The 26,275-nt window shown below is 32.1% G+C and overlaps 1 protein-coding gene across 2 annotated transcripts in view; it reads right to left on the reverse strand.

The window, feature by feature from the left end:
* LOC123674567 (cyclin-L2) overlaps positions 1–18,067 on the reverse strand; it is a 31,875-nt gene extending 13,808 nt beyond the window's left edge. The window contains exons 1-2 of one of the 2 annotated variants that reach the window (XM_045609477.1): positions 17,764–18,067; positions 17,145–17,329 (exon numbers count right to left, since the gene is read on the reverse strand). In XM_045609477.1, the coding sequence (XP_045465433.1) occupies positions 17,145–17,329; positions 17,764–17,985 (407 nt within the window). In that variant the 5' untranslated portion in view covers positions 17,986–18,067. Of the gene's footprint in view, positions 1–135; positions 733–17,144; positions 17,330–17,763 lie in introns of those variants that run through there. The other variant, XM_045609478.1, reaches the window with a different exon arrangement.
* Positions 18,068–26,275: the final 8,208 nt, after the last annotated feature.

Below are 26,275 nucleotides of genomic sequence, written 5' to 3' on the forward strand. Positions count from 1 at the left end.
AATAACTATAAAGTCTAAAAAAAGGCACGAAAATGTTTTAGACATTATTGCAGTTCTCATAATCATTGAAGATAACACTAAAAATTGTATCCACACAATCAGAAAGATAACAAATAAAAAATTCGAAAAGCTTACCTCAACATAATTAACATTTCAGTGTCATTCAGGCCAGATAATACTTTTATTTTTTTTTCCAACAGTACTTCACAGGTTATTAATATCATGAATATCCTAAAAATAAGAAATGTACGATATTCATCACATAACCTTAATCTTATAAAACAAAAGTTCATCCTAAAAAGAATTTCTGACAAAAAAATTAAGAGTACTAACTAGACAGTGAAAAACTAATATTATTTTAGCATAATCTTTATTCGAACTACTCTATCCTGCCACTTTGACAATCCCTGCCTTCCTGGTTTCAGAATAAATTGCTGATCCTTAAGGGTGGACAATACCTTTCTCACTAGGTTCTTCAGTTCAGATTAATTTTTATTCTGTGTGAAAATCACTTGATCAATTTTTTCAATTTTTTGAAGAAATCTTTGTAGGGCAGTTTAGAATGAACTAATGGAATTACCAATAGTCATTTTTTGCTTTCTTATTCGCTATACATATTTATGGATATTATGAGTTATCGAATTGAAACACACGAAAACGTATACATTCATTTTGAAAAACTCTAAATAGATTGTATTTTTTTATCAGAATATAAAATTCTTCTAATGAAAAAATACAGAGTAGACTATATATTTTGAAATTTTTACATTCTTCTTTTACAATTATAGAAATTTTCAAAATAAATGCATACATTCTAGTCTATTTCAATTTGAAAATTCAGATTATCCATAAATGGAAATACATATTACCAAATAAGAAAGAAATGACCATTAGTAATCATCATTAAAATAATTGAGATACATTTGAAAAACCTTCCAATTTTCGAAATAATATAAAATAACAACTATAAATTCTTTGTGAAAAAAATCGGCATTATACAACAAAAATTAAAAGAATCGATAAACCGATTTCCGCACAAAATCAAAATTAATCTGCTCTGAAGAACCTAGTAAGACACGTAGTGTACACCCTTAAGGGCATGTTTGTTCAGGTTCTTTCAAGAAGAAAAGATTCTATGGACATATCTCCTTAACCTAGTAACTTTTGATCTACAAGGTGTTTTTTATTGTAACTTTAAAAACTTCATAGATATTTCAATGAAATTTGGCACACCACTTGAAATCATAAATGGTCATTTCCCAATGTAAAAGATTTTTTTTATTTTTCTTGGGTGACATTCATAATTAGTAATTTTTGAAAAAATTTTATGAGCACCATTGCCTTTTCACAAACAAAAAACACTATTTTTGAAATCTTCATTTGTCCAATTTAAATTAATAAATTGAATAATGACATTTTTCCATTCAATGAAGTTTTCTGATGAAAAAAATTAAAAGAATTAACTTGCAATTATTTCAGTAGGTTATGAATATAAAACAAAAATAATTCAGATTTGCACCTGTAATTATGCAGGCTTCAACTCTTCTCATCATCGAGTTTCATACTGAAAAATTCCTGGAGCATTCCTGATAGTATCACAACCTCCTACAATGCAGTTTCTCTTCTATGTGTATTAGAGTGGACTAATGTCTTAAGATGTTGCCATAGGAAAATTTCCACAATGTTCAGATCCACAGTACTCCAGAGTACACGATTGTATTCATTCAGCAATTTTTATATTCTTGAATTGATGAATTCTGTTTGAAAAACCGGCGATAAGTATTTCTAGAGAAACGTTATCCATAAGTAAAATATTTCATAAGTATTTCGCTAAAAATTGCAAACCAAACATCTACAGAAATTTGGTCTTGGTGGTAGCATTCCTTGTTAGCATATGCCAAATTCTAAAAAAATATCTATGAAGTTGTTAAAGTTATGATAAAAAACCTTTTTTTCCTGAATGTTTAACACCCTGTAGTTTAAAAGTATAGGTTCTGGAAATAGGTTTATAATATATTTTCTTCTTAAAATGAATTCATACTCTTAAGGATCAGAATCTTAATCTGAAACACCCAGTATAGTACATCATAATCCATGGCTAATTTGGATGTTTATGCTGTATTCAACTAACATATTCATTCATTTTTTTAGAACGAATATTGTTCAACCTATAAATTTATTTTAATTTTTGAAAACATCTGATCAGTAAATTAATAAAGTCAAACTAAAGATCCTCCTGAACTAAGAAAGTTTGATTTCAATGTCTTCATCAAGTGGTCAGTAGCTGTCCTGGAATTGTGAAACTTTCGCAGACTTACCGATATAAACCATACAAGAATATCCAGCAAGCATTAATAATCCTTTGGGATGCAGTTTCTGAAATTATTAATAACTTTAAAGACAATTTCAATGTTGCTATTGTTTTGTCAAAGACAAAAATCATCATTTTTTTATTCATTCAAAACTTGAAAGACTCATTATTTTTCATTGAATATTCTTCGATTAATCTCAGTATTTAGTTGCAAGGTGAATGAACCGAGTTTATCAAACGCTCTTAGCGTTCAATAAACTTTTTTCCTACAACTGCTATGAAAAGTAGCGTATTCTTCGTAGTTTACTCAATTTCAAAACCATGTATTGCTCATACTGTGGGAAATATTATTTCTCAAGGCACTTTGCCCACACCTCGCTTGGTAGACCAATGAAATTGGGCTTTTGAGTCGTTTCTATGGAAACGCAATAAATAATTAGCAACGAAGGCCATTGTGATTTGAATCAAGTTCATTACTTGAATTATTGAAATTTGTGCAGTTGTAGGAAAAGTAAAGTGTGCAACATGTGTAGAAAGTCCATTTCTCGCTCGTGTGTTTGCGGCGATCGCCTTTCAGGCTCGTGCCACAAACTTCCACTCTCAAGAAAAATTGGAGTTTCCCCACTTGTTGCACAATATACTATTATAATATCTAGTTGAATTTGAATAAACGAACTTTAAAATTTTACTTCAAAAGTAATCATAGCGTTCAATGTAGAATCATAGTCTTCTTTTGGAACGATCCTATTTTCAAATGTAACAATATTTAGCATGGTCAATACAAAAAAAAATCATTGCAAAGTATCAAAAAGTCCACGTTTCCAATAGAATTTAAAAAATTTGAGCATACACACCTTCTATCACCTAACGTGTCCATGCAACTGGGCTTGGTCCACTTCTCAAGTCGCAAGTACTGAGCGAAGAACAACAGCTGTGGTATTCTTACCAAATTAACTGGCTACTTAAAAGAGGGAATTTTTCTGATTGTCTGTTCGCGGTAGAGCAGTGGCGTACCACTCAGCACCATGAAGTCAGACATAGAAGGACAGAGGCCCTCTTAGCGAGCCTGTAAATTAACAATGTTATTTGAGTATCTATGTACAAGCCGCTAGGGTAAACCGCTGAAGTCGAACGATAGCATTTTGTTTGATTCTGAGCTATTTTTTCATTTTCAATTTTCTCCTTCCACTGAAAATATACCAATAAATGTAAAATTAAGTTTTTTTTCCCTCTAAATATATTTAGAGAAGAAAATATTGCATAATTCATTTTTGGAAGTAAAGCTTGCAACTGAATATATCAGTGTTACGAGGGTCGCATACTTATACACTTGATTTAATGCGTAGACCATACACTATGTTTCAGACATGTCACTTGATTCAAATGTACTGCACATAGATGTAACGAGCGTTCATTTAAATTCGTGGTCAAGAGTGCTATGGAGAAATTAGAATTGATGAAAAGAAGAAGAAAGCTTGATAATACATATTAGATTTATTCCCATAGCAGAGTGAATCTACATTGGAGTATATTTGAAAGCAGTGTTTAATTACATTTTTGGCTGACTAAATGTTAAAATGAATCATATCAACCTCAAAAATATGATTGCAAGTAATGTTTATTTCCCTTGGGCTGCCAAAGTCATAACAATATGCCAATTTATAATTGAAATTTGATATATCTTGGAATTTTATATGTAAATACTCTAACCCAAATAATAATTCTATTCCATACATACATGAAACATTAATAGCAGTGGGCTGCTAAAGCTCATTTTCTGCCCTTGTGTCTGAATGTCTCAAGAGGCATTTATAATACTATTTGACAAAATTGAATCTTTTATGCAAGAAATCAGAGTCCAAAATTATTATAACACCCAAGGAGACATTTATCTTCACGGTAATACAGTAATTTAACAAGAATTTATTTGTATGTGGATATTACAAAATTTATAAAAAAAACAAAATCATTAAAAGAAAAATCTGTGACCAAAAAAAATTGATATATTTCTCTTATTATACAAATTTCACCTGAAGAGTTGGATTATCTCAAATTATACATTTAGGTGGTTGTAGTAGTTGTTGACAAATATTGCTTGCAATTTGAGCAAGCAGTGTCAGATATATATATATATATATATATATTTATCCAACAGACGTATTCAGTCCCGTTATACTTGGCAGGCTACCTCAGACCCATGTGATCCGAGTGTTTTCTTGGAGTGTATATGTGAAAAATCAGCTGTTTGAAAATATAACTCCTTAGGCATCCATAGAGGGGAAAATTTTTTTTTCATTCAAGAAAGTTATATATTCTGTTCTCTTTTTGAGACCCGTCACGTTCCGCCGACTTTTCATTCCCACATATACTCGACTGACATGTACAGCCCACCTTGTCGATCCCAGCGGTGTTGTCAGATCACAGGGTCTTATCGCGTCTATTCGATATACCATATTGTTATAATTGTATAAGTGGCGTTGAGAACTGAACAAATCAAGATAATATTGCATTTTTCGCATGGTTCAGCTATTTCATGAAATATGTTTATTGAATAATCTCAACTGTTACTTTGAATGAATGAAAATTTGTTAGAATGTCCGTAATTTTCGAATATCGAGTAGAAATGATCTCAAACGATTGTAATTGAATTCAGAAAATATCGATATCTTACAATATATCCGCCAATCACGATTATATTATGTCTGAATCTGGAGTTAGGTGATGAAATGAGTTATCTGAAATTTTGGTTATGAGTTCTTGTGTTTGATGAGAGCACAGAGAAACTTTTGTGAGATGAGTTGTATTTGATCGACCATTATAGCGAGAAAACATCAAGGATGGCAAAATAGATATTATGATTTTGTTAATTAATAATAAGTTTAATACTAATACTTCTTAGTTACAACTAAATTGAATACGATAAACATTCTTAGAATTTGTCTCAGAACTGAAATAATCTGGAAAAATTAGAATATGTGAGTGATTTCACTCACATATTCTAATTTTTCCAGATTATTTCAGTTCTGAGACAAATTGTGATCGGGTGTGAGAGATATTGTGATCGGGTACTTGATTAAAAAACTCATTGAAAATATAATTAATACTTTTCAGTCTTAATGAAATATTTTCATTAACAATCTATTTTGCTGGAATTCTATACATACTAGGATTTAAATTCTAACTTAGTCATCATTCTGGAAACTTGGTGAATGCGTGGAAATGAATTCCATACATTTATGTTTTCTGGGAGGCTTCTTATTCCTTACATGATTCTCAAAGTGTTTGAAGTACTAAATTCTTCTCCTCTCCTGGCCATATATGACGTTTCTGTTTTACTTCTTCACTTTAAGTAACCACGTCAGTTGAAGAACCTTGGAATATAAGTATCAAATATTAGTTTTTTTTTTAAACATTCTGGGCTTTCACTGCCATTATCTCAAACAGAACCTATATAAAACATTTAATATTCCTGCCTACTTCAATAAGTGTACAGGGTGGGCAAATTTCGATGTTTTAGCACTACAACTTTTGAACCATTAGACATAGACAAAATCTCATACCGATTCTCGGTCTCTTTTTCTGAGAAAGTAACAAGAGTAGGTTTACATTCCATCTCAACTAAAATAGTAAAAAGCATCTCCGAAACCATAAGCGAGCACTTTGCCCATGTCGTTAACCTTTCAATATCAACAGGTAAATTTCCTAGTACTCTCAAGAAGTCCATAGTAATCCCGATACACAAGGGCGGCAACCTGGATGAGATCACCAACTATCGTCCCATTTCGATCATAAGTGTTTTGTCAAAAGTTTTCGAAAGAATCGTATTTACAAGAATGTTTAAATTTTTAAATAAATACAAAATACTAAATCCAGCTCAGCACGGCTTCACTAGTGGACGGTCAACTCAAACGGCTGCACTTGATTTCATCGAGTCCGTGTATGGGTGTTTGGATCGCAATTTACATGTTGCTGGATTGTTTTTTGATTTGTCTTGTGCCTTCGACACGCTTTCTTTTGAATTCATTTTGAATAAATGTTACAGCTTGGGATTCAGGGGGATATTTCTTGATTGGTTACGTAGCTATCTCCATCAGAGAACTATGCGTGTTAAGGTTGGTTCCACTTATTCGATCAAATTTAGAATTGATTGTGGAGTTCCTCAGGGCTCCGTGCTGGGACCACTATTGTTCTTGCTGTTCATAAACGACTTGCCCATTCACTTGGCTCAATTTATGCTGGTTCTCTTTGCCGATGACACCTCCGTTGTGGTCTCAGCGGAGACTGCTGAGGAGCTTCGTTACGCGTGCGAGGCGATTATACGCCAGTTCGTTGCTTGGTGCCGGTCGAATAGAGTGATAGTGAATGTTAATAAAACAGTTTGTATTCACTTCGGTATCAAAAATAATCCTGTTGACACTTTGGAAATTTATCATTCGAACTTCTTGATAAAATCGGCTGTAAGCTGTAAATTCTTGGGTGTATATATTGATAGGACACTTAGCTGGTCCACGCATATTGATATGCTCTGTAAAAAACTCAATAGCTCATTTTTTGCCATCTGTAGAGTAAGGGATATGCTACCACTCAGCTCATTGATTCAGGTCTATTATAGCACTGTTTATAGTTTACTTCCTACAACATATTACTCTGGGGTAACTGTGCCGATATCAATAGAGCTTTCATCGCTCAGAAACGCATCATTCGTAGAATTTTCAACTTATGTTCTCGTACATCCTGTAGGCCAACTTTGATCGCAAATAATATTTTATCTCTGCCATGTATCTACATATTTAAATGTTTGCTGTATGCCAAAGAAAATGAAAAAAGGTGGACCAGATTGTCTAATAACCATGAATATGGAACTAGGAACCAAGATATTTTACTTGTGCCTAAACACAGAACTCAAAAGTTTGAAAAATCCCCAATGTATCAGTGCATAAAAATGTATAATTCTCTTCCTAAATTTCTGAAATCTCTCAACTTCTTAGCGTTTAAGAGAAAGGTGAGAATTACATTGTTATCTAAGTGTTATTACTCTGTACAGGAATTTCACCAGGATTGTCCCCATATAGTTGATGTAAATTGAAATGTATATATATATATTTGTATTTGACTTGTCCCATACACTAAGGTGTCTTGAGGGACCAATAAAGATTATTATTATTATTATTATTATTCATTTTTGGCCACCTTCTTTTGTTTTCGAGTTATAAGCGAAAATTGGGAAAATACTGAAGATAGAGCTCTGAAATTGAAACATTATCGAGGCACTTTTTCACGTAAAATCCAGTAGCGGTCTTGTTTTTTCAAAAGGGTCATTAATTACGAAGCTTCGACCCAAAATTAAAGTTAAATATTGAGACTCTTAGTTAAAAAAAGATTTTTGACCATTTTCTGTTATTTATTTTGATTCAAACCACACAATGTTATATATTTTTGAAATCAGGAAAAATTAAGCTTTCAAGAAATGACACAGAAATTTAGTGTTCCCCTTTGAAAAAACATAACTGGATTCTACGTAAAAAAGTGCCTGTATAATGTTTTAATTTCGGAGCTCTAGCATCAGTATTAGCGGAAATATAAAAGTTTTTCGATATCGCCATTTTTCCAATTTTCGTTTATAACTCGAAAATAAAAGCAGGTGGCCGAAAATGAATACAACTCTTGCTATTTTCTCAGAAAAAGAGACCGAGTATAGGGTATCAGATTTTGTCTATCACCTCAGGTTTAAAAGTTGTAGTGCTAAAACATCGAAATTTGCCCACCCGGTACACTCTGTTTGTGAGGAACAAATCATATTTGGCCTCAGATATAAAACAGAAATTAACTATTGAACTGCTCAAAATAGTCATCATTTATTTTTCGTTGCAATTAAGTTTTGAAATCATAATACAATCGTGTGTTTTTTCAGATGTAAATCTGAAAAATTTCTATGCTAATTGATTTTTTTCCGTCTGAAACATATAAAACACTTAATATTAATTATTCATCAAACTTCAAAAATTATCGAAAGTTTTACTTTCACATGTCAAATATCATATTGAAATCTGTGGACTTCAGATAATGTGAATTGTCGGTGGGCACTAAGATCTATGAATTTAACATCGTTAGATTTGTCCCTTTGATCACATTTGAAGAGCACCATTCATCAGTTGAAAAATTTTGAAAAGAAAATACCTGGCAATAATAAATTGAGAGGCTTTTTATATAGTTTGATGAGCAATTTATATATCATGTTAACAGACATACGGATGGAATGACATACATACAGACAAATAGGCATACAGACGGAAGGACAGACAAAGAATTTGACCTATGATTTTTCATCCGGGAGTCGAAACTCTATTGTTTCAGATAATTTTCGGCTTATTATGCGAAAACGAAAACTTTCCTCGAAAAACGAGCGCGCAAGAACTATTTTGCTCATCTTTAACATTCTGTGTAATTCGAATCAGAAATGCATGTATGGGGTCCTAGGGTAAAATTAAAATACTCTTGGCTAAGAATAACTTTAAATATATTAACACTATCTTCCAATCTGTGATGATGACCCATCGATGCACATTGCTTATTTAAATGAACCTCTCTTTCAAAGTCGATATCTACAGAACAGATTATCAGTTGTTTCATAATTTGTATCACTAAAATTAGTGAGGCAATAATGAGTTATTGCTTCGAACAATATCATAATCTAAAGAAATTGTCTCATGGAGTATTCATAATCTATTCTATTTAAAAATATAATAATAATACCTGTCGCAATTTTTACTATGCAGTTGCTGCGCGCGGACATTGTTCCTTCATATCTCAACACAACTCATACCAATTAAACGATACCACAATAACACGAAAATTTCGAGCCCTTTTGTATATCGAATAAACAAGATCGGACCCAAATACGAGAACGCCCCACTCTGTATATCATTGTTATGGTCAATCAACGTCTCCATTCCCTCAATGTGGTTGACCGCAGATGAAAGGCAACGATTTCAATATTAGATCATCGGTGCACATTGCTTATTTCAATGAACCTCTCTTTCAATGTCGATACCTGCAGAATAGCTTTCAGTTGATTCATAATTTGTATCACTAAAATTAGTGAGAAAATGATAAGTTATTGCTTCAAACAATATCATGAACTAATGAAATTGTCTCATGGAGTAATCAGAATCTATTCTATAAAAAAATGTAATAATAATAATACCCATTCCTGTCGCAATTTTTACTATGCAGTTGCTGCGCGCGGACATTGTTCCTTCACTTCTCAACACGACTTATACCAATTAAACGATGCTACAATAACACGAACATTTCGCGCCCTTTTTATATCGAATAATCAAGATCGAACTCGACATGCGAGAACGCCCCACTCTGTATATAATTGTTATGGTCAATCAACGTCTCCAGTCCCTCAATGTGGTAGGCCGAAAATAAAAGGCAACTATTTCTATATTAGATATTTCATCTTTTCTGTATATGGACCTGAAAGTAACACTTGGCTTCTTATACAAGCCCAGTAAATACGGGCGTCGTCATGAGAAATACTCTTTTGGAATTTTCTGTACGCAGCTCGTAAATCATATATTTAAGCTATTTACATTATATGAAGGTGATGTATGTAAGGAAGGAAAATTACTTCATGATTTGATTCTTGTATGAAAATTAGAAGGAGTATCAACTGTATATGGAAATAAAGTGATTAATTTATCTATTTCACAACAACAAACAACATCTACGCTTTGTTCCATCAAAATCGTATGAGAATGAAAAATTGTTGGTCATTCGAAAAAATTCTTCTTCTCATTTCATATCAATGAGTTTGTGCACCATAGAATGAAATATTCTAAGATTTCGTGTATCTGTATTGAAAGTGGTCAGATATACTCGTAAGCATCGATTTATTTCAAAAAAAGTATCTACTCTACTCTACTCTTTCGATATTCTTTTCCAAAGTCTGATTATATGTCTGAAATATCATCTTCACAAAAATAATTTCGAACATTATGTAGAGTAATTGTATTCGATGTTTATTCAGAGCAGTTACAAATATCAATAACCATAAACTCGCCAACACACTATTAGAGCTGTACGGAATGAATCTTGGAAATGAGGCTGATTTCGAAAAATAATTGAACTACTCCTTCTAATTTTCATACAAGAATCAAATCATGAAGTCGTTTTCCTTCCTTACATATATCACCTGCATATAATGCAAATAGTTTAAATATTTCATTTTCAATCTGGGTACAGACAATTCGAAATGAGCATTTCCCATGACGACGGCCGTTTTTACCGGGCTTGTATAAGTAGCCAAGTGTTAGTTTTAGGTTTATATACAGATAAGATAAAATATCTAATATTGAAATCGTTGCCTTTCATCTGCGGTCAACCACATTGAGGGAATGGAGACGTTGATTGACCATAACAATTATATACAGTTCTCGCATTTGGGTCCGATCTTGTTTATTCAATAAACAAAAGGGCTCGAAATTTTTGTGTTATTGTGGTATCGTTTAATTGGTATGAGTTGTGTTGGGATGTGAAGGAACAATGTCCGCGCGCAGGAACTGCATAGTAAAAATTATTATTATATTTTTAAATAGAATAGATTATGAATACTCCATGAGACAATTTCTTTAGATTATGATATTGTTCGAAGCAATAACTCATTATTGCCTCACTAATTTTAGTGATACAAATTATGAAACAACTGATAATCTGTTCTGTAGGTATCGACTTTGAAAAAGAGGTTCATTTAAATAAGCAATGTGCATCGATGGGTCATCATTATAGATTGGGAGATTGTGTAAGTATATCGAAAGTTATTCCTAACCAAGAAAATTTTAATTTTTTCTTAGAACCTCATACATGCATTCCTAATTCGAATCACACAGAATGTTAAAGATTAGAAAAATAGTACTTGCGCGCTCGTTTTTCGAGGAAAGTTTTCGTTTTCGAATGTTAAGCCGAAAATTATCTCAAACGATCGAGTTGCGAATCCCTGATGAAAAATCATAAGTCAAATTCATTGTCTGTCCTTCCGTCCATATGCCTGTTTGTCTGTATGTATGTATGACATTCCATCCGTATGTCCGATTATCTTTTCGTACGTCTGTATGTCCGTCCATTCATCTGTTTCTTGGTCTGCCCTTCTGTATATCTGTTTTCAAGCTACACAAAGAAAGTTGAAAATGGAATATAAAGAAAAGTTCCCATACCATTCTTATCATTGGTACTATAGTAATGAAACAAAAACATTCTACAGGAGCTTTTTTCAGTAGAATCTATTTGTGTAATCATTTTTTATTGCTGTTAGTTATTATAGATGTGATACAATCTTGTGGTTTTTGAATGTTAATCGAAAAAATTTCTATGAGAAATGAAATCGCTTTTTATTTCCTTTTCATAATGATAACATGGAATATAAATTGCTCATTCAACTATATAAATAATCAAAAAATTCAGTTCCACATAGCAAGTCACCCTAAAGACTATCCATTATAATCTGTGAACTTCAGATATATTCGGTGGCCACCAAGTTCTCTGAATTTAACAGTGCCGGATAATTTATTTCGAAATTTTTCAACTGATGAATGATACTCTTTGAATGTGACAAAAGGAACAAATCTAACGATAGTAAATCTTGGTGGCCACGGACAATTTCCCTTAGCTGAAGTCCACAGATTTCAATAAGTCATTTGCCATGTGAAAGTAAAACTTTCGATGATTCTTTAAGTTTGATGAGTAATTTATATTTAGTGTTATATATGTTTAGAAAGAAAAAGAATTGTTATTTTTCATAGAAATTTTTCTGATTTACATCTAACAAAATACATGTTTGTGTTATGACTTCCAATATTTATTGTAATGAAAAACGAATGATGATTATTTTGAACAGTTCAATAATTAATGTTTATATCTGAGGCAAAATTTGATTCGCACCTCACAAACAGAGTGTACACCTTCTCAATATGCAGGAATATTAAATGTTTTATATAGGTTCTGTTTCAGATAATGGCCGTGAAAAGCCCAGAAATCTTATATTTGATACTTATATTTCAAGGCTCATCAACTGACGTGATCCCTCAAAGAAGTAAAACGCCATATAAGGTCAGGAGAGGAGAAGCAATTAGTACTAATACACTTCAAGAATCATGTAAGGAATAAGAATCCTTCCAGAAAACATGAATGTATGGAATTCATTTCCATGCATTCACCAAGTTTCCAGAATGATGCCCGAGTTCGAATTAAAATCCTGGTATATAAAGAATACTAGCAAAAATAGAGTGTAATTGAAAATATTTGTTTGAGACTGAAAAGTATTCATTTTATTTTTGTTTTGTTATTTTTAAACCTTATTTGCAGACTTGAAGTTATGTGATATTTTCAGTTTTTAGTATAATTATATTTTCAATGAATTTTTCAATCAAGTACCCGCTCACAATATCTATTTCACTCACACATGCTTATTTTTCCAGATGATTTCAGTTCTGAGACAAATTCTAAGAATATTTATTTTATTCAACTAGTTGTAACTAAGAATTAGATCATTCCAGTTATCGATATAACATTTATATCAATGATTTTATTTTGATTCATTCTTTTTAGTTTCGATATTCCTATGAATTTCACAGAAAACGTTCAATATCTCCTCATAACACTATACCAATCTATTGTATTCTTCCTTAACACTCCTAATTGATTGAATTCAAACCGTTCTTTTTATTATTGGCCATCATTTCCAACATAGTTTTGATTGTGAAGCATGGTTTTTATTCGGTTCATTTATATAATATTTTCATTGTTTATACAAAACAATATAAAATAAAGTTATATTATAGGTAGTCATAAATCATTTAACTTGATTCTATACTCATCATGTCTGCGCCCGACAGAATCGATTTCGAACGACAAATACTCATCAAATATTCGAATTCAATTGCTTGATAATTTTTTTTTTCAAAATCCGAAGATCAAAGTCTTTGGAGAAAAATGATCGCATGCAGCTCTCCTGTAACAAGCAGAAAAACATGCTGCACTACACAATAACTAAAGTTCTATACAGGATGATTCCAAATAAGACTTGAACCGTGGAGAATAAGTTGGTATGACTCATTTGCGGTCGTTTGAGTCATATTTATTGATAACCCTCAATTTGAAGTTCTTTTGAATCTTAAAAGATTTTCTACCTTAGTTCATTTTTCGTCTTCATTTTCCACGTTGATCCCAATTCGATAATTATTTCGCTTTGAGGTTGAATAGTATTTTTGGCATGCAACTTTTGATTTGCCAGAAATATTTTCGAATCTGGCGAATTTACTTCTTTTTTTCTCAAGAGAAAGTTCCGCATTCACTAGTTTCGTGCAATCATAGGCAGGAAAATTAAGAAGAATTTGCGGAAACAGATATGAAACTTCTTTTCTGGAAGTTTCGTTGATTGATAGGCGTGAAATCATTTTTCCATAGAATGAGTGTTCCGCATACTCTAGGCTCAACGTTGGTATATTTTTGAACGAATTGCTTCCTTATCGAAGGATACATATGACAGAACCTGTTTCGTGCCCAGTGAGAAGTACAGCTCCATCAACTTCGGATTTTTACGTTTGGGACAGATTTAAAAAAATTGTATATGAAAGAACCACTTACGTTCACGTATGCGTTTCATTCAAGTTAATAAAAAAATTTGTACCACTCATAAAATTTTTCATGTATCTCTGTTCCCTCAAGCAGAATTCCAAGTTCTCTAAAAGAAAGCATTTATCACAACGACTACCTATGGAAAAATAGTATTAGTTTTAATAAATTCTTCAAGTATGACTGCTAGGTTCATAATCGAAAGGATCACTATCCAATTCTCATGACGTCGATTCAATGTACCGGGTTTGTATAAGCTTCAAATCGTATGGTTTTTAGATGTATATTTCAGAAAAATGGAATATCCGATTTACGAGCTCTATAAGAACAAATAAAAAATGATTTCTATCGACGTCGGTCCTATATACCAGGTTTGTATAAGCAGTGCGGAGTGTGAGGTTTAAGTTTATATACAATCTACAGCGTTGTCATATTTAGGGTCTGGAGTAGTCGATCGAATATATCAATTATATACAGCGTGTTACTCTCGATATAAGCGCCCTCGCACTGGCCGAACCCTGAAGTTTTCTGTATATATTATGATGTTTCACCGATTTTTCACACCCGGCTGAAAATTTATTCCTGGCATCCCCGAACGTCCCTGATCAAGAATATATGGTTAAACGCTACCAGACCCGGAGTCGGGTCTGACAACGTCAGTTTTGGTCTGAAAAGTCGGTAGAGTATATCGATTCGGGTCTGTATAAGCGGTCAAACAAATCTATATATATATATATATATATATATATATATATATATATATATATATATATATATATGTCAAACATATACATTATAATCACCATTGTGCTTTGAATTAAATGACATGCCTACTGTGTGTCTGATAAATATGAATAACAAAAGGTGCATAAGTATATTAATAGCCTCACCATCCAATGAAGTCTGTCTTGTGTCGATTAAACAACAAAATAATCGAGTACTATATAGAAAATTAGCCAAGGATATTCAAATATGAAAAATTTAATTTGAAAAAGGGCTGAAATATGATAATTATTAAGTATTGAAAATAAATTGAAATTAACTAACTAATTATGCAATATTTTCAACAATATACCTAAGAATAGTATCAGAAGAGGTGGATTAGTTTTAGATTTTTTTTTTATTTCTAGAATTAAGAGATGATTTATAAATCAATAAAGAGATTAGAATCTCATATTATGCACCCAATCTTTGAAAATTCACTTCAGACTTCCAAATAATTGACAAGATGATAATAATATTCAGCACTATCGATCATAAGATTAGAGGAAAAAGTCAGATCATATATGTTGCGATTTGAAACCACCCAATCTGTAAATGGATAAGCAATGACAAAAAAATAAATAGAAACCACTGCTGATTACTTATTGATGAAAAAAAAATAGACATATTTATATTCAGACAAATAGGGTTTCACCGTCATGTAAATCCAACGAATTATTCACTTTCTATATATCATGAAGAAGTAGGTTAGTTTTTTGGGAGTTATTCAATCAATAAATTCCTAAAGAGCCACTGTACACCCTATTTGATGAAGTAGAAAAGAAGCACGAGAAGAGAACAAACAATGAAATGCATCTCGAAGAGCCCAATAAAGTATGAGAAATGAAGATATGATGGGTCATAGTGAACTGAAACTAATGTTTCAGAAGAAATAAAGACTTGTTAATTCATTGCCTAATTTTCCTTCCTGTAAGATTTTTATTCATTTTTAATTTTATTATTCCTACTGAAAATAATGGAAACTCTACATGTTTATATTTTTGGTAGTAACATTTGTTAAACTTTTAACTACATATTTATGAAACACTTTCATATTAATAGTTCACTCTATTATGCTTAAATACAAATAGCTCAAAATCAATTCAAATAAAATAATTTGCATACTATTTTTCAGTTTTACCTGATACGAAGATTGAAGACTGTTTCAATAATATTTGCAAATTCTTATATAGCTTGTCTGATTCAAAATAAAGAACTTCATTTGTACTTCAAAGTTATTGAAATGAAGAAGAAAGTAATTTGTAATTGCAGTTAAAACTTCTCATTTTCAAAAACATTAAATTCCGTTTGTTATTGGAAACTGATACCGTTTCAATTCAGTAAGGACAATAGTGAAAACACTGTCTTATCTTTATATCTAAGCAGTCATTTGTACTGCCCCATAAATACTTATATATATAAAAAATCCTTGAAAACTAAAGTAACCACTCCTGTCCACAGGATTTTTAATTACAGTTTGACGCAACTTGGAAATTATTCATCAAAATGCATAACAGAATCAGAGTGTGGTTGTAGACGTGATATTCTTGACATTGGATAATATTTAAACAAGAGTGTGTTAGCCTTAGCTCTCAAGTTTAGTACCAAGTCTACAGAGAACTCAAATTATTTCATAATATATAAAATTCTTATGATCTCATATTAAACTTACTAAATTTACACTTTTGCTTTGATACTTCTCAAAATCATTTATCTTTATAATTTTTAACAAAGAGGATTTACTGGAGTGCAAGCAAAATTCATTCAATATTATAATCTTTTTTATATTGTAAATTTTTGAAAGAAATTTTAATAATTATTGGTTTAAAGATGCATCAGATGAGCCACTTTGCAGTAATGTAAATACTATGTTTTTCACTTTTGAGAGTAAAAAACATTTTTGAGATCATACTAAAATTTATATCATCCATTAAAAAATTATGGTTGAATGGATGTAAAACAATTCCTTTCATTTACCCAAACCCTTTGATTTATAAAGCAATGAATGATGTTTGTAGTTATTATAGATTCACAATAATAACAAAATTTATCAGCAGAAACAGAAAATGTTTACTCAATATGAATCACTAACAATTTTGGAAATTCAAATAATAATACTTTGAAGGATAGATTAATAAAATTCAGCTCATATGAACTTGAGGGTAATGGATTTCAGGAAGTTATTTGATCAACCAATAAAAACTTGAGAAATAATTTAGAACTTGACACCGATAAAAAAACATTTAAACGGAATTATTCTTTATTTTCAAATCCAACTAAATAAAAAAACCATGAAATAGAACTATATCAACCTATCCTCAAAAGTGTTTGAGACATTTACAAAAAAAAATTCAAACCAAGATCACAAATGAAAACAAGTTTAAAAAAGATATCCTACAAAAAATTAAATTAGTGGTAAAAAAGAAATTGTACTTACTTATTTGAGTTAACTTGTCTTATGTGGGTAAAGACATTTATGATATCTCTAACCCGTCTGGGATCTTCCTCAATTTTTGAAGCTAAACAGACACATGCCATAGCTGTGTGTTCAACAGGATGACGAACCAAACTCTTGGAGTAATAGAAGCGTTGTAAAAGAACTTGCCCAGTAGCCATTGCTACCTACAAATGATCGGCCACAAAATTAATAAGAGTTCAAAAGACATTTGGACGGCTCAATAACGTTTGTGATTTTTATACACTTTGACGCAAGAGGCCTATAATCGTATTAATATATGTTGTCTACAGTCTTTCCAAGATATAATTAATTTGTATTGATATAGCAATTACAAGTTTGATAGATATCTTTAGAATCAAGTTATAAGTTAATAGTTCAAATAGTATACCATAACAAAAACATATACAATAAATATGTAACAAATGAAGTTGCGACAAAATTCGGTAATACCCCTAAATTCCTAGAGTCCTACATTGTGACGAGATCTATAAATTAGCCAATACAAGTTGATAAGGTTTCTAGGACAAGAATTGGACTTTGTGTATCAAAGTGACAATCATCATCAATGCCGTCCAAAATAGCAAAACTTGATACATACCTGAGGCAATTTCAGTAAAATCCCAGCAGTTTGAATAAGTTCACAGCCATATATTCGTAAATCATTTTCAGTTTCAATGTCTAGACCGTCCACTTGTGACGGTGTATTTTTCAACTTTTCTTCTGGTAGAAGTTGATTTTTAAGTGTCAATACTATTCTTCCATAAGGTTTTGCACTCGTTTTAGCACTATTTGAAACAGAATCACTTTTTGTAGAACTCATATTTTAGAAAAAATGATTCAAATTCAATCATCAACGCACTCAAACAAAATGTCGTAGTCTCTTGTAGAATGACGTTAGCATTGCGCATACTCCAGATCATAGATAAACTAGATTAGTTTATCTATGCTCAATATCAAATGCTACAAATTGTATACTTCTTCTTTTTTATAGATGATCTATTTGAATATAGAATTATATATTATGTTATTTATTTTCTTTCGAATAATGATAGTGTATTTTATGATACGGTTACTATAATTCATAATTTCAAAGAGGAGAAGTATTGTTTTTTGAATTATTTAGTCATTTGGCGAGGCGTTCTCACTTCTCAAGTCAATTATGAAGGTGCGCCCTCTCTCTCAAGGATATTGCGATGTTTCATTCCGGGATCAAGGGCACTGGCGTTGCCAGAGGGGTTCAAACCCCTTCGAAATTTAAAGATATCACCATTTATTACAATAAAAAGGAGTGAGCTGGCTTGCAACATAACTATTTACCAACCTTCGCGCAGCCGCAGTCAATAATCTGTTTCTCGAAACTGAAACCTGGCTACGCCCGTGACAGATGGAATTATCAGTTAGGCACTCAATCAGCGTTACCGTTCGTACGATAATTATCGTTTTGTACGATAATTTGCTGCTCAATACTATGTACGATACCGCATGTACGATAATAGCGTTTTGTACGATAATTTCAGTGTACCTATCATTTGAGCTAAAGTGTCACTCAAAATATAATGAAACTCAGTATGACCAGATTTAGTAGATATCCAATTTTTCAGAGGATTATTGCATTTTCAGGAAGTTTTTAGTAGGAAGAAATCATTTGATAGATTTTAGTAGTTTTAAAAAATCTAACCGAGACGGTTGGGAATGTCTAGACTCAAGAATGTTCCGATGAATCAATTCATTGTTCATTGGGGTTCTACGTTCAACGTGAATCTAGGAGAACGAACCTACTCAAACATAATAAAATCATAAAACTTCTTTGGTGCCTGTCAGCTGAAAATAAATACAAAGAATCATGGAATATCCGGAGGGACGAAGGGTCCTCATTAAAAACAGATGGTGTTCAAAATTCAGTTGAAAATATACCAATTACCATTATCTCTCATTTGGTATTCTGTTTAGTGAAAAACAATTGTTGTAACTGGAATTTCATTGACAAATTTGTGTGGCTGAATATTTCAGATTTGAATATATTCATTTCATATAAGAAAATCGTTTTTTTCGGCAACCGTCCGGGAAGTGCTCACTTCCCGGACGCTTTTTCTCTGAGAAAGTAGCATTTCCCGGCCTAGTCCGGAAAGTACGTACTTCCCGGACTAGTCCGGAAAAGAATCATAGAATCCATAGCAACCGAGATAACGTCTGATAGTTCATATGAAATTAGTTGTCATAAATTTGCATGTTTTTTGATCGCAATCGCAATAAAATATGGAAAGCAGCAGCGATAGTGTTATTTTACATGGTTGCCGAAAAAATATTGTACGCAACACGCCCGAAAATGGTTTTTTTGGACTCACAGACTTCCAGGACTCGCTTACGCTCGTCCTGGAATTCTGTCTATTCGTCCAAAAAAACCATATTTTCCGGACTTGTTACGTAAATTACTATTTTGATGACATTTATTTTATAGAGAATTTTTACGAAGATATATCTCTGTATTTCCAATCAATTCAATTATTTAGATTCATGTTATTTTATATGTGGTTATGGGAGCAAATGTTCAATTGTTGAAAGCACATTAAAAAGACCATCAAAAATATACTGCCGTTTCAATTGAAAAGGGCGTATCTGCAAAAAAGCACATTTGGGATATTTGTCTTTGAAGACTTTCATTTCATCCACAGATTCAATTGAATTAATATGAAGAAAAAATAAATGATAATGCATGTTAATTAAATTTAATCTGTGAATAGGATAATGCAGATTGTCTGATCTTGCCTAATAATTGATTAATTATTCATTTACCGTTTTGTTCAAATAAAAAATATATTACTTATTCGATATATTGCTTGTTTTTTCATCCTTGTCCACAAATTATCATATTTTCTCGCAAAAATTTCCTTTATTTCGAATGTGTACGATAAAAATCAGTGGGATACGATAATATGTACGATAATTTTGAACACGCGGTACGATATTTTCGGCTTGTCGGCCTGGCAACGCTGCACTCAATGATCCCTGTTCTACCCTGCCAATTACACCTTTCTTCTCCAAAGCGGAGCATGTTTACCACAGATTACGGATAATTTAAATTCAATAATAAATTTTAACCGTAATCTGTGATGTTGACTTTGTTGTAGATCGGTCGGGTTTATATTCCAAGCATGGGCGCCCGCAGAAATTTTTCTCAGGGGGGGCAAAATGAAAATTATTGAAAATCGATAAGGCATCCATGATTGTCGTAGGCGCCATCAGTATTCCGTTTCTCTCTATTTCTGTATTTATATTTATCACCAGCGTCTACTCTGAATTTCAAAAGATCACTAAAAGTGGTACAGGGTGAACAAAAATACAACAGTTTCGTGTGAGCTCATAAAATAACGCATAACATTCTTTATTACTTAAATTAACAATATTATCAAAAATACTTATTGTCTAGCGCTAATTGGTTTGAATGTGACACCCTGTAGTTTGTTACATTTTTAGATTAATAAAAATGAACTGTTTCCAAACATGTTTGGTACTTGCGGTCTAGCAGATAGAATATGAAAGAAATTATTTCTTATTTTTATTAATCTAAAAATGTAACAAACTACAGGGTGTTATATTCAAACCAATTGCCGTATTTTTGATAATATTGTTAATTTAATTAATAAAGAATGTTACTCGTTACTTTATGAGCACACACAAAACTATTGTATTTTTGTCCACCCTGCACCAATTGGAATCAACGTGTGATACATTTTTGGAATCTGCTAAGCCAGAGAAATCGGGAAATTGAGACAAAATGGGGGTGTTCCATTAAGAAAAATGACGCTGACGTCATTACTCGAAAGTAATTCACCCTGTGTATTAGATTATTATTTTGAAAATACGGTAAATTAAAATAAAAAATCGACGTGTTTCAGGATTATTTCTTAAAATGGTCTGTTTAGCTAAAAATGATTTTGTTCCATACTTTAAGGATACGGACACAGTGTACTAGATGAATTTATAAACAAATTGACACGCATGGAGTGCTTTCGGTTCCATGATTTTTCTTCACCCAAGAAGTGCTCAACGCGCCTAAAAAAGTTTTCAATTCAAAAAATATCTCTGCCGATTATGGATTATATGTATAGTACATAATTCCATTGAAAACCGGAAAATAGTTCCTTTTTTCCTTGCCCTTTGGATTGAGAAAGTAATATTGAGGGTGTTGTGCTGAAAAATGAGGCAATCAGAATCTCAGGGGGGGCCATGGCCCCCCCTGGCCCCCCCCTGCGGGCGCCCATGATTCCAAGTGATCCGATAGACCTGATAGTTGCGTAGCCCACGATGACATCTCTTGGGCACTACGTTCAAAATCGAAACGAATAGAATATAAACAAATCTCAAAATTCTTACAGATTTTAAGGATACTAAATGTATTATAGCCTTTTGACTAGATTGATTCAAATGAGATCAGCTAAACTACATAAGATTTCCACATAATTTCTTATGAAGCTCACATAAAATTTCGACGAAAAAATTAGAATTGGCCAAGCTTACCTTACCTTCCAAAGGTAGCGTTATATTCTGGAATAACCATCTAAATAAGCGCAATACCGCAATATAAAACCATTCGATTTAGATATGAATACAGTGATGAAACATGAAAACACTGAAAAACAACTCAAGTTTGGTGAAACTACTTAGTCAGTCATTTATTCTATTTCCAACTTATTGTAGCCCTCTTATATGCAGTTCGCCATATCGAGAAAATCCAATAATCTTGGAACTTACTTATGGTACTTATGCTTACAAACTACAATTCCTAAAGTCATAGCACTATCTGCTTTAAAACAGATCCAAGAGGACATATATCAGTTAGATCTTAGTAGGCTTTCTAAGTTGAAGTCCGTAGACTAATGTGGTAAAGAAAGAAATCGATTAGATTTCTGTTTTTGTGTTTTTTTCTCTGGTTCCGCAGTAGTGAATATATTACTGCGATTTTTTGCTACATGAAGATCAATTTATGAATATCTTATTGAAGTTAATATTATATTATATTTCGTTCAAAAATCATAACGAAAAAGGGAATATTGATTAACTCATTTCGAAATTTATGTTTCTTCAAGTTTATTTCGTTGAACAATTTCTGCTATTTATTTTCTTTCTAAGGGAACAGATCGCTTTATCATTTCGTCACAAAAACTGCAATTATCGAATTTCGAACCAGAAATTGTATAAATTAAAGGTTCAACTAATAGCGTATTCGACTGGCAGCATCAGTTCGAATTAATTCGAGCTGAATATGTCATTTAGCTCTACAAAAATTCGAATTTATTCGCACTGGTGCTGCCAGTCGAATACGCTATAAGATAAAAATACTGGTGTGTCCACTGAATCGATTTTGTTTAGAATATTTCTGCCAACTAGACCACGGCATTCCTTCTTTTTCTGTAGGTGGCTCTATCTGATAAAATAGACATATTTCCATGGAAACGACAACGAAAAACTTCCATTCCTTTCCTCCAAAGTCGCTCAATAATGAAATGTTCATATTTCCAAGAAAACAACATCGAAATTACAGTGGCTTACAGCGTGTTCGACTGGCTGCACCAGTAGGAATTAATTCGAACTAATTATGTCATTTAGTTCTACAAAAATTCGAATTAATTCGCATTGGTCCAGCCAGTCGAATACGCTATTAATAAACCACAGTGGCGACAAGCGTCGTCTCGATTTTGATTGGCTGAGCTAAGATGCATAGAATACCTGGTGTGTCTACTTATACCTGTAAAACTTTCAGACAAAACGGGAGATTTTTCGGATTTATACCTACTTGATTTCGAGGGATCGCGGGCTTTTCAGATGGCGCATACATCGTTTACATTTGACATTTCTCTCAATTTTCGACTCTTGTGAACCAAGGGCGTAGATCTTTTTTTTCTTGGGGAGGGATAATCGAAAAAAAATTTTTGATGACAACTTTTATTCATATCTGTAATGTTAGAAAAAGAAGTTTGATAACGAAGTTTGAACCAAATTACTCGAAATAATTTTTGTTGTTACTAATTCGGTTGTTCTTACCTTGTTCTCAAATAAGAGTAACGAAGGAAAATGAGAAATTACTTGGATAATTTTGAGAAAAAAAAGGTTCATGAATATGAGCCCACAAAGGCTTTGCTTTCAATATACAGGTTGTTTCTAGTGTGTCGTACAGTTTATCAAATATTCATTAATCTTCGCTACAGATTAGGTAGATAAATACCAAAACTTATAATTAATGCATTCATTAGAGCTTACTAGCTGGATCTTTATAATAATTTGGATTTTCCTGAGGATTACTAGTGATTTTTCTCGAAATCGATAGCAGATACGACAAAACTATAACAAACCAAAAAGTGTAGTACTGGACCAGATTTTTTTTTCTACATTTTTCTAAACTAACAACCATTCACCAAAATATAGTTTTGGAGGAAGGAAGCAGGCATCCTTCCAGAAAATATATCACCCTGTAGATTTGCATTCAAAATTAGCATATCACATAGTGAAAACTTTAAACTGAAATATCTATGGCCAATTCATATTAAATATCTTGTGAAGGGAAGGTTATACGAGAAAATAACTTGAACTTCAACACATGTATCTCAAAACAAAATGTTTGGGGACTCATGTTATAGGACTTTTTTTCTTAAAATGATCCGAAAATCTGTCATTTTCATTTGTATCTCCAATTTAGGAGCACCGTGTAATTACCTCCAGTATCCCCCTATTTCTACGCTCTTGTCGTGAACTTTGAGTATAGAACAATAATATTTTATATTCTATGGTCTGTCATTATATTCCATTCATTTGAGTGAAAATTCGATATGAACTGAATTGTAATTTATTGTGAATGTTTGCAGTGTCTAAAATCAGTATTTCCTTTATAAACGACAACAGCCAGATGCGGGAATTCGAAAATTTTTAAAGAGCGCCCCCTTACAGAACTCTGGTGAAGCACACCACCAAAGCCACAGGTGGGTCTCCCAAAAGTCTGAAACAATATCGAATCAGTAAACACACCAGGTATTCTATGCATCTTAGGCTGAGCCTAAATGTGGCGGCTTTTTGTTTACATTCTGTTTACCTGATTTTTGGGATTTATTCAAAATGTAAGGCCCATTTCATTAAGTCACTGTAGTATGTTTCAGTTAAATGAATTTGTTCCATATACAATCAGGCCCAAGAATTTTGTTTTTGACAAAGTGTCAGTTCAGTCAATTGTATTCTCAAATTCTATGGTTAAGCCATTTTTAGGCTCATTTTGAACGAATTGTCGGCATTGTGATTTATTAAGTCACTGTAATCGGATTTACGTTAACATAATAAAACACTTGAGAATACAATCGACTGAACTGAAACTTTGTCAAAATTAAAATTATTGGGCTTGATACTGAAGAATACCCAAAAAACAGGTAAATGGAGAACGTAAACAAAGAGCCGCCATATTTAGGTTTAGTCAATAAAAAACGGGACCACACGTGTCGCCACTGTGGTTAATTAAGTCACTGTAATCGGAATTTGACGTGAGCGACGTCAGAAACGATGCGGAAATCATGAGAAGTATCGAGAATATCCTTAAAATTCACGAAGGCTGCCCATTTGAAATCTTGTTTTTCCTGTTATTTTCGAAATTACAGATCGGGGCGAAAATTTGTAATTGGATGATAAGTGGAAATTTCAAGCTTTTTGCAAAACTTCAATCTGATACTGTAACCAGAACCATAAAACGTTGAAAATAAATTTAAAAAAAATACACAAAACCGATGGGGAGTTGAGATTTTTGGGTTTTGACAGAATCAAAAAATTCAGGATAAAAATCGAAAAAAAAAAAACTATTAGTTCAGTAGTAACAAATCTGACCCAGTTGAAATATTTCTTGTATTTATAAAATAAAAATTTCAAGCTTTGTGCAAAATTCCATGTGAATAACTTTGTGAGATCTCAGAAGATTAGAATATCGAAAAAAATGAGTAAAACACAAAAAAATCACTGCATATATATATACATATAAAAAAAAATCAATTTTTATTTGACAGTACCCTCATAAAAATTTTAATTTTATTGAGTTGACTTCTAAAGTTTTTATTAAAGGAATATTGCTAGACAAGTAAGTGAGCATAGACATAGGAAAAAAAAATGAATAATATACTATTAAATGTTGATGTCCAACTGTAATGATATACAATCTTGAAAAAGGCTTATTTTGCGCTGAAATATATGTCTATTTCACTGAATAAAATGTAAATATTTGAATTTCAATGTGCTCTAAACCCAAGAAAATTACACTTTCAACATATACATATTTATATATGCAGTCTCCAAGGGTGTAATAAGCTTATTGAAAAAAGAGCTCCCATAATATCATGACAACAGTTCAGTGTTTACCCCATTTTATTCCATTCTTTTCAATCCTATATCTAATAACTACCTTACATATCCTTAGTCAGAAAAAAAAATTATTCCAAAAAACATATTAACTAATAAGCAATGAATAACTTGTTTTCAAATCTATTAATCTATCAAAAATCATAATTCCACCTATTATAATTTATTTGAACTGGGGTCGTTTTGGTTCGGTAAGCCTACCGGGAACTGTAACAATGTAGATCTTTTGTTCTCTACCCTACTCATTCATGGAAACCCAAGGAGGTTGTCAATTCCACCTAATTTGTAGAGGTTCAAAATTTCCATTCCACTCTGCTTCTTTTCCTGCAATAGTATGGAGCATGCTCTACAGAAGGAAAGGTATTTTGGGCAATCTCAATTTTGTCGCTGGAATGTCTGAAACAAAATCTCATTAGTATTTCTAGACATCTTAAGAATATGACAAACTGTCTTCCTAAATGACTAGCATACTTGCAAATCTCCACATAGAATGAAACCAGGTATGCCTCAATTCATCCCAGACAGATAAATATTTGTTAGAAATATCCAAGGATATCATGGTTAAAGAACCTTGGTCTCAAAACAATCTAGTTTCACACATCAACACCTATTGCGTTTTTGTAATCCAAATAATCCAAAATGAAAAACATAAAATATAGTCTTTCATCAAGAAAAAATAGCCAATCGATATTAGTAATTCTATGTTCATAAAAAAACAGAAGTTG

This window comes from Harmonia axyridis, chromosome 3 (assembly GCF_914767665.1).
Source record: "Harmonia axyridis chromosome 3, icHarAxyr1.1, whole genome shotgun sequence".
NCBI classification, from domain to species: domain Eukaryota; kingdom Metazoa; phylum Arthropoda; class Insecta; order Coleoptera; family Coccinellidae; genus Harmonia; species Harmonia axyridis.